The sequence below is a fragment of the Pempheris klunzingeri genome, chromosome 19 (assembly GCF_042242105.1).
Source record: "Pempheris klunzingeri isolate RE-2024b chromosome 19, fPemKlu1.hap1, whole genome shotgun sequence".
NCBI classification, from domain to species: domain Eukaryota; kingdom Metazoa; phylum Chordata; class Actinopteri; order Acropomatiformes; family Pempheridae; genus Pempheris; species Pempheris klunzingeri.
In genome coordinates this window covers 11472267-11482655 of record NC_092030.1, presented here as the reverse complement: position 1 = coordinate 11482655, position 10389 = coordinate 11472267, and the positions used below count along the sequence as shown (strand labels likewise).

At 42.0% G+C, this 10389-nt stretch overlaps 1 protein-coding gene across 1 annotated transcript; it reads right to left on the bottom strand.

The window, feature by feature from the left end:
* Positions 1-2252: 2252 nt before the first annotated feature.
* On the bottom strand, positions 2253-10138 carry rnf34b (ring finger protein 34b). Its single transcript, XM_070850265.1, has 7 exons — positions 9935-10138; positions 7164-7415; positions 6894-7085; positions 4557-4619; positions 4212-4413; positions 4081-4104; positions 2253-2563 (listed from the first exon to the last, which is right to left on the bottom strand). Exons 1-7 carry the CDS (start codon positions 10136-10138, stop codon positions 2379-2381), a joined length of 1122 nt encoding a protein of 373 aa, XP_070706366.1. The 3' UTR covers positions 2253-2378.
* Between the last annotated feature and the right edge of the window lie 251 nt (positions 10139-10389).

Genomic DNA, 10389 nt, shown 5'->3' with positions numbered 1-10389 from the left:
AAACAACCATGTGTCCATGAAATATTTTAGTACATTACTGTAAATGTTCGAGCTGTACATAATGTACATGTAAAGCCTCTAGGAAAAGTTAAGTCAACCTTTGAGATATTAAATTCATTTAAATACTGAGCTTTGTGTGCATTTGGTCCATTTGGATTTTTGTATTGGATTTTGTATAAATAGGAAACATGATCATATGTTCATATTGGAATATTGCCCTAATTAGATTTGATTAGTAAAAATTCTCTGTATGCCAACCACTAAGTTGGATGGAAATGAACAAAATCAAGCTTCATGTGACCAATTACAAAATGAAGAGCAGGGTTTTCCTTTCTGGTTTGTAGTACTGCATTTTATTGAATCTAATAAATAATTTTCTCTTGTTAACCAAAATAAAAAGGTTCAACATTCCATAATATAAAGATCCAGGATTATGAGTGCCGATGATAACCTCCAACTCTGATAATACTGTAGCTGCCTGTGAATGACATCTTTGAGAAACAGCAGCATCAACAGACTTACAGAGTTACAGTGTTTGCTACAGTGCATGGTGTCGGTGTCAGTTTGGGATTTGAAGCAGACGACGACGACGACGACAAAAAGTGCTAGAAAGCAAGACCATGATGACGCAACTTTAATGGTGAGAGAGTGACAAAAACTGAGGAACTCGTCTGACCAAAACCAGCAGAAATACATTCTGAAAAACGGTATATTTTTTTTTATCTTTAAACCTCTGTAATTATTAGAATTTTAAATCATGTTGTCTCCCAAGTAAATGGAAAAATATACATTTAATGACTTATCAGTAAACAACAATATAAGCTATCTATGCGATTCACTTAACAGCAATTCAGCTTCTTCTTTTTTTTTTTTTTTTAAACATACCACAGGCATACTGTACACACAGGTATTTTAGTGACATCTGAGTTAACTGGATCTCATGACAAGAAAACAAGGTGTCATTTGCATAACAGGTTAAAGTGAACCAGGCTTCCTCTACCTCTCGCTGTGTGATGGATATTTGGAAGGACGCCATGACAACATGACAAAAGTTATGTTGATGTTACGCTCAGAAAAGAGGAAGTAGCACCTGTTACCTACCAAAGAGTCGACACATTAACAGACAACACAATCAAAGAAAGACACTTGGTAGACTTGGAGACTAAATGGTATTGCTTGGTGGAAGTTATTTAAACGTAAAAGAGGAATGGGTCTTTAAAACAGACACAGACAGACAAAGAAATCCTAACTCAAGGCCCACTTATTAGCTTTCTCTGGGAAAAGGATGAGGCCAATCCTGTGCAACCACTTTAGGTCATGTGAGGTAAGCTGACCCATCTCCATGACAACTAAGCAAACTCCCTCTGCTGATGAAGCCAGTGAAATGTGGTTAAAAGCGTAAAAAAGCAATAAGTGGGCTTTGAGTCGCCCCCTTTTCTTTTTGTCAAACGGCCGTTTCAAAGGTGGCGAATGAACTTTCATGCTCTGATGTGACAGGAATGTAGTGCAGCACGTGGTGCGACAGCGAATCACATCTGTGCACAAAATCTTAGATGATAAAAACGCACATCTCATTCCGCACACAGTAAGTGATCACACGTTCTCTTGTGCACTTTAGTTCCTAAGGTTCATTTGAGAAAACGGGGGGAAAAATACAGTAAACTATCACACCAAGCTTGCTGGTTATGAGATGCATATCCTGTGAAATCTTAACCAAATATCAAAAGGCATGACGTTTGGCACCTTGCACCCTCCTGTGTGTGAGACGCGATGACTCGGTGCACGTGTTGTTCGGATTAACGAATAGACATTTTCTAAAAACACATGTAAGTCTCTTTTTTTCTGAATTCTATTATATTGCACTTCCTAAAGAACACTGAGGGAGATAACACGGTGTCATGTGGCATGACTGTGTAAACCATATTGACTCTAACCCTGGGATCTTATATTTTTCATCAATCTGCTTCTCTTCATCACACAGAGCAACCCCCATCCACTTCAAGTATACATGAGACCACCTCCTTTCCTCTCCTGGGAGTAAAAACCTTAACAGAGAACAGAGAGTAGAAAGTGATGGCAGGGGTTTCTGCTGTGTGTCTAACACACCAAAGAGAGAAAGGGCGAGTGTCCCGGTGCAGCTGATGACGGTCCACCAGGGCGGAGAAGTGGGACTGGAACATGAGTTAGTAAGGGAGGGGGAGACAAACTGTGGTAGGCAAGAGGCAACAGTCTGGTTTCAAAGACCGGGAAGCTGCTCGTGCCTGCTGCAGCATTGGGCCCTGCGAGACGTCATGCACAGCAGTTCATTCTCAGTGATAAATTCAGGGCTCGGGCCACATGCGCGCCTGAGGGTCGCTCCGGCGCGCACAGACACAGTTTTAAGACTTGAAGACGTGCACGGCCCGCACTACGTACTGCCTGCAGATTGGGCACTCGCTCATCCTCTTTCCACATTTGGTGCAGGTTACCATGTGACCACATTCCAGCAGCACGCAGTCGATGATGGCGTCCATGCAGATGCGACACAAGTTTTCATCTGCTGCCAGCTGAGCTTTGACACCATCTGTGGGATGAAAATGTAAAAAGCTATTTTTCAGTTACAATGGTTCTCTGCAGGCTCATTAAACTGTATGGACTTCAGTGATGTTGCACAGAGGACTAGAATAATCAACACAACTACACCTTTCACCTCTGTTTTGGTAATTAGTCTTTTAAATCCTAACACTACAGCTGATTTTTAGCTGTTTAAATAAAATGTTTCCCAGACCTCTAAATGTTTAGATTAGCTGCACACATGTGCGGTAGCAGATATCTGCCTGGTGTTATACTGCAGATCATTTTAGCTGGTGGTCAGTTAGTGGTAACACCATTAAGGTCACAACTGAAATCAAGCACAAGGTAACTAATGCCTATTATGGGACTGTGGTAGTTTAACAAAAATATGTTCCTAATATGTTCAGCATTGCACAGGGGTAATATCATAATTGCACAAATGCAATGTTTAAAACATGCATGGGAAAAGCAGTGCTTACAACCACAATTTCCATTTTTTAGGTTTAGTTTCAGGATTAAAGTAATTAGAGATTATTTGAAACCATACATGTAATAAAGAATACATGTATCTGATCTCCAATGAGGTGGGGAAAAAAGCATTTAAAACAGCATGTTAAGTGTTTAAAGTAGTTGGCACCCCATGCTGTAAAGCAACGGACACAATCACGAAAGCAAACCATGTCGACGCACTGGTTTCTAGGAGTTACATGTGTGAATGCTGACTGATAGCTCACTGGCCTAAATCTGGCTCCTGCTGCTCACATAAAGCCAATCCATCTGCAGCCTGTCTGCTGTCCCTACACGTCTGACTATTAAGTAGGCTAATATGATCCTCAAGCCCTTTATGTCAACAAGAGATCCTCTAGGAAGCTTGACAATGTAATTACACCTGATGGAGACATGCAGCCACTAAACTAATACGATGGCTCATCAAGAGGTAAAAGCTCTTGGAGAGTGCATTAATGACAGGATGAGAGGGCTGTCCTTCAGAATAAAATGGGATGATGCACACTGGAAAAGGAACATCAGACAGAACGTGGAGACACTGGACCGGGCGAGAGGAGATAATGACTCAAGTGACCATAATATGATAATATGCAGGATGATATAAAGGATCAAGTGGGTAAAAATGCTGCAGCATGCCTTTACTGTTTGCTGTTGTCAGATGATCAGTGCAGCGCACAGTGTGTGTTCATGGAGGAGATGGAAAGGGTGCTGTGATGTGGCTTTTTTACAAAAACATCTTACCTCCAACTCCACTGTTGCAGAGAGGTGGAGGATATGCAACCACTTTACAGATAGGAATCGGCAGTAATAAAGAAAATCTATTAGTTTGGGAACCAGGGACTTTCACTTTTAATGTAAAACATTGTGTTGAAGCAGAAATTCAAAACAGATCTTTTTGAAATCACATAGCAGGAAGGGGCTAATTTCATTCACATGCAGATTTAATATATAGTGTTCAAATTAAAAGGCAATGTCATATTCTAAATGTGGGAAATATGATAATAAGACAGCAATAATTACCTGCAGTTATGCTGACATTTTCCACTAAACAAAACAGGAGAGACAAGAAAATTATCATACAGAACACTGAAGGTCAAAATGTGGAATTTCAAAAAAAAAAAAAAAAAAAGTGAAAAGTGAAAAATTCTCACTGGATTTCCTGTTCTGCTCATTTTCTCTGTAGAGTCGATGCACTCGCTCCAGCAGCTCCCACTTCTCGCAGCAGCCAGAGTAATTGACAAAGTTCCTGGCGAGAATCTCTTTCAGCTGGCGGACGGAGAGGTTCTCTATCGCCTCTTCATTGTCCAGATCAGACAGCGAGGCCCTGATCCTCCTCTGTGTCGCCGGACTGACCTACAATCCACACGGGAAAGAGAGCTGCGGTCACTGACGCAGTCTGCATTCCCTGAAAGCCTTGTCAGTCAAATCTTTGTTCCTCTCCTGTAAGCACCGTTCAGCTCTGTGAATGTGCAAATAAAAACAACAAAGTGTTTTACCTCCATTTTATTTTCGGCGGGCTCCAGGTTCAAGAGAGACGCTGTCGGAGTGTCCTCATGCTCCTGTGTGAGTAGAAATCAACACACTGAGGTTAATATGAGTTAGTTTAAATTCTTATGGCAGCATTTCACTCACTCATCTCAGCCAAACACTCATCAAATCACTCCATTTAAAGCGCATGCTGTTTGAATAATTAAGCATGCAGCATGAGTGTCAAAGTAAAAATATGACCTTGAATTTCATGGTTTCAAAAATCCAAAACCAAAGCTCCTAATCGCACATTTGAGGCAGCTGAACTGTCAAGAAACATACCAAATTGATCCACGTTTGTTTTTCTCATTAACAGGATGATCACCCTCCATTCATCATGACTAAAGCAGTGTGGAGTACATCCTTCTTCTTTTTACACCTGTTCTATTAGATTCTTCACCACTACCACAAGATGTTTTGTGCCTGATTATAATTTATCATTTCTTCTAGCTCAATCAACGCTATGATTAAAAAAAAAAAAACACTTCACAGCTCAGCTCTCTGTGATCTAATTCTTTAAATCGTAACTGTTCAGATGAGAGATGTTTAAACAATAACTCGACTCCTCTTGACTCAGGGGTTAATTATACAGTCTGAGGGTGGAGGTCACAGAGTTGCCAGATGAAAAGAGAGTAAATGGAGCCACAGAACAGTGCAGACACTGTTTTGAACCTGTGCATCTCATTATTCTTTTATCTGCTTGACAAAAGAGAGAGCTGAAACGAGCTATAACTGTGTGATATCATGCTGGACGCAGTCCCTGCTCCGTAATGTGAAAAGTGAAAACCTCTGCCTCTCCTGCCGTCTGTTTTGGTCTCTTTCCGCTCCCTCACATTCCAGCAGGCCACCATCTTCCACGAATGATGATGCGTTAATAATGTATCTGTCAGCGTCAGGGTGCTAGATGCCTGCCCTCACCCACACGTCATGCTTTTGCTCAGGCTAGACTCCTCAGAGACAGAAGACATGGGCAGCAGCCTCGGCACACTCAAAGTACAGAACCTCTCTGGAACACAGCATTTCTTTGACTTTGTGTTAGATTTCATTCTACCATTTCAAACATATGAAAGTACTAGAAAGCACTCAGAGAGAGCGTACTTCTGTCAAGCCTGCACAGGCTGCTAAATTTGTCATTTCAACCATAGATAATGTTAGAAAATCCACAATCGTGGGTCACAAGTGCTAGATTTCTTTCATTTTGTTGCAATAGTTCATGTGTGAAAATACTGAAAAGGCTAAAGGAGACAAGAAAAACCTGACTCACTTTATAACAAATAATAAAATCTGTTGCTACATTTTTGAGAAAACCTCCTGACAAAAACAAATGGAACCATAACCAGGTAGCTTGAGCATTCCCAACCTGAGCAGTGCTATAAATGTTTGAAATATTTCATGTTTTGACAAAAAGTTAATGCAACCTGCTGGATTGGAGTTTTGCATTAAAAACATAGACAACTGAAAAAACTAGAGGGAATACAAACGTCACTGCATATCACTCCTGTCCTCGCTGCAGAAACTGAACAGCTGAGTAACTACGGAAGGAGGATAATCTAATATCTCTAATATCTGCTGCCCTCTTTTTAACATCATTTTATGTTTCAGTAAATACTCTCAAGGCACATATTACATAAAAGACTCCAAGAATTAAAACCACAAACTAAGAGGAGGAAAAAAAAAGAGATTATCAATGGGGGGGGGGGATGAGAGAAAAGATGTACTATAATGTTTCTGTTGTTTGGCTGCAGCTGTGATGCTGTGGGGAGTTCTCAACCTGTTACGTAACAGACTCAGCCTATGTAACCGACCTAAAAAAGGCAAAGGGCTTAAGCTGCGTTGCTGGCTGGTCTGAGGGTTCTGCACACACACACACACACACACGTGCACAAGTTCTGCTGAACACTGAACCAGTTTTTTTTAAATATCAATGAAGGGAAAAAATCCTGAAATGTAGTAAACTGTGAAGGAGAAGCACTTCATTCACAACAAAACGCCACAAGACCATAAGAACACAGAAGACAGCACAGAGGAAAGAACTAAGCATGAAATAGAATTAATGAAAGAATCTGAAATCTAAAGATGTGCACGAGAGGGCGTTTGTTTGTCGGGCAGTTGAAAGGAAGAAGTCAAACTGAAACTTTGGAAATAAGTAGATTTTTGCTTTGAAATCAATTATCTCAGACAGAATGAGGACAGATGTGAAAGAAGTATGGCATATGCAAATGAGTGAATGAGTGAATGTGTGTGTGTGTGTGTGTGCGGCAGAGAACATCAGCTGTGTGTTTCCACGTGTGCGCGTGTTGACAAACCTGGCTGGTGGTCCCTGAGCTGTCACTTGGGCTGAGCACGTCTCCCTGAGAGGCGGAGAGGACCGACTGTTCAGAGGTGGAGCGCGTGGCGGAGGGGGGCGAGGCGGCGCGTGAGTGGGGGAGCGAGTGCAGACTGTCTGTGTCATCTCCCCCTTCATCTTCCTCCTCCTCCTCATCCTCCTCCTCCTCGTCCTCCTCCTCCTCCTCCTCCTCGTCCTCCTCACGTGTGTCCTCTTCCTCATCCTCCTCCTCGTCCTCTTCCTCCACCACCGGTCTCGCGCTTTCCCTCGTCCCCTGATGACAAAGCACCAGGTCCACCAGGTCCTCTTTCTCCCTGCACGTGTCGGTGGGGATGTTGCGCAGCAGCAGGTACTGGCGCAGGTCTTTCACTCGGAGCTGCATGAGCCGCGGCCTCTGGAAGGCCGTGCCGCGCAGCAGGTGGCAGGTCGTGCAGCAGCGCAGGTTCTCCTGAAGCACCGAGCAGAGCGCGCAGAAACTCTTCTTACAATCACAGCAAATGTGCTGTTGAAGGAAGAAGAGATTGAGACGTGATGTGATCAGCTATTCTTTTTCGTCTGACAACACCATCATTTAAGAAACTCTATTTTTCATCGCTTCCAAATAGGCCCTGATGTCTGGCTTCTGTTAGCATATTAAAATATTTATCCTCCAAGTCACTTTTGATGAATAAATCTACTATAAAAGGTTTTCACAGATTAGAGCTCTGAAAAATGGGCCAAATGAGGGAAGCAAACTCATTGAAGCTGAAGTTTCTACTAACATGATCGTATTTTGTCGTCATTTCACAAAATGATTTCCTTTAAATTAATTATTCTTAGCAAACGGCATCGATTAAACACTAACGGTGGTAACATTGCTGTTACCATCCCAAACAGTGATTTTCCAATAGTTGGCTGTCTTTCAGTGTATCCCCATGACAAAGAGAAACTTTATTAACCTGCAACAAACCTACAAAGTTGGATTTGAAATATCCTGTGTGTGCTCAGTTATTTTCTGCGAAAGAGTAAAGAAAAGAGAAACAAGCTATCTGTAGCTACTGGTGATGTTTGACATTTTAATGGCTGAACACAGTCTCCAGATAAAGAGGAGCTGAGTAGATTGACACTTCAAATAGACAGGAAAGCAGGTCAGCCCCGGCTGTAAACATTTTCTTATCACTTGTGCACAAATGTGCTCTGGTCCACCAGAAGCACATTTCCACTGCAACAGATATTTTTCCTCAGCTGGTTGTTGTTAATCCCCCGCCATGTCTTTTTTTCATACAACGAAAATATCAGAATGACACACAAATGTGTGCGTCCAGGGAGTCGACCTGCCATCAGAGAGACAACTGGTGTGTGGATGACGATATGCGGTGATCTGAAGCAGCGAGCAAAGAGGTAGCCGGGCGCTGCAGCGTTTCCATCAGTGTCTCAGTGCGTCTGCCTGCCAGACAGATATACTCCGTCATTAAACTCTTCAGCTGTACAAAGACCCTGGAAATGCCAGAATGATTATGAAAGGCCCATCTTCCTTAAAAAGGGGCATGCTGGTGATTTTACATTTTTTGCACCTTAACTACAAGTCTGATTTGCAAGGCTGCCGACCATTTTCCAAAACAAACCCCGTGTCTTTAAGTCAACCTACACTCCAAGCAGCTGTAGAAGAAGTAGGCTATTCAGATCCTTTAGTGTGAAAATACTCCATTATAATTTTATATTATACTGTTATCAAGAAAGTCTACTTAAAATGGCCCGATGACATATGACATAATTAGATTATGCCATGTGATTGACTGACAAGCTGTCCAGTGTGCACCCTGCCTCTCCCCAAAGCCAACACGAATCTGCTCCAGCACCCCCCCAATGACCATCCAGGATAGGATATGCTGGTATAGTGTAGAGAGTAGCTGATCTTATCTTTTCTGCCATTCAAATGAAACCATCTAAGAAGTTTAGGGTCAAAATCACACCCCTGCTTACAATGAGTAAATTTCTGAAATGACAATAAGGATTCCCAAAACACACTGTAAAGAGCCGCAGGCCAAACAGGGTGGAAACCACTGGTTTAATCGTCTACAAATCAGTGTGTTTTAAAAGCTTATTTTATGATGTTTACATGAAGTCTTAATGTGAAAGGTAGTAACTATTGTTAACAGCTACATATAGTGGAGTAATAATAGAAGTATAAGATAACATAAATTAGAAATACTCAAGTATGTCATTGTACTTGAGTGAATGTACTTAGTTACTTTCCACCACTGACTTCAAGACAGATGCTGTTGGTTTATTTCAGTACAGCAAGAAAATTAGCTTTAAACTTGCTTCAAATAAGTTTTCCTACACAGTTTATTACATTATCCAAACCCTAACCCTCTACCTACCTGTGATGGCCTTAAGTGACCCTGTGTCTTGTTTACTAGCTGTTATTCTGTTATGTTAATGCCTGTCTGCTCCCAATATTCTATTTCTATTATCTGTTAACAGTGCATTGCTGTGAAATAGCACATATGCTAAGCCAACCTATCCTGTGTTAACAGAGATGAAATAAACGTGCTAGAACCCCGAAAGACAAACTAAACGATGTAGATGATCAGTTTGGTTCATGTTGAAATGACACTTTTTACACGTCAGCGTGGAACAAATCAATGTTATTTCTGAGGTTTTTGCATTGAAAAGGTATCACTTCAGGAGGGGACTTAGTAATTATGAATGCCAGTGTTTCCTTGAATGCACCATGGAGTCCCTGCTCACAACTGCACGCAATGATTACATAATTCAGACATTAAAAAAAGAAAAAGCTGACTAATGTTGACTGTGAAAGATTACTCAAGTTTCCAGTCTCTGCAAGTTTATTTTTATATAGCACTTACACCAGGCAATCTGTAGTCATTCATGTAAAGTTAAGCAGATAAGAATTGGATTTCATTGGCTAAATCATACAAAAGCCACTCTTATGGTCTTTTGGTAAATCTCTCTTACTGTCTCCACCCATCATCAGCTAGTACCGAACTCATCACGGCCAACACAGCTCTTGTTTACCTTGCGTCTGAAGACGGAGAAGGCCAGTCCGCAGGCCTTGCACAGCTGTCCGGCGCTCCCTGAGCTGGTGGGGGGGTAAGTGGAGTACCCAGCGCTGGGGGCGAAGCGGAAGGGCCCTGCCCCTGCTCCAAACCCCGGCTGCTGTGCCCGCACTGTGCCTGTGCCCATCACCTCGTTCAGCAGCCCACAGCATGACGCCCACATGGACGATGCCCCCGCCTGCCGAGTACACACACATAAAACTTTTAGACTTTCTCTGGAATGATCAGTGACACACACATAAATATCTTCCTTGTGAATGTAAGGAGTTCTACATGATTTTTTTATGGCTGCACTGTTCTTCCGTTATACATGAAAATATTCTTGTCTTGTGCGTATTTTCAAAACACATTCCCCCAAAATTCAGTCTGGTATATTTGGTATCTTTGGTAACTTTAACCCCTGGGATCTCCACT

What these genes read in the sequence shown, in the direction of transcription:
- rnf34b (XM_070850265.1), bottom strand. Translation starts at nt 10,138, where the DNA reads ATGTGGGCGTCATGCTGTGGGCTGCTGAACGAGGTGATGGGCACAGGC. An exon ending in TCTCCGTCTTCAGACGCAAG is followed by an intron (nt 7,416 to 9,934) that starts GTAAACAAGAGC and finishes TTCCTTCAACAG; the next exon opens with CACATTTGCTGTGATTGTAA. An exon ending in AAATGTCAGCATAACTGCAG is followed by an intron (nt 2,564 to 4,080) that starts GTAATTATTGCT and finishes TTCATCCCACAG; the next exon opens with ATGGTGTCAAAGCTCAGCTG.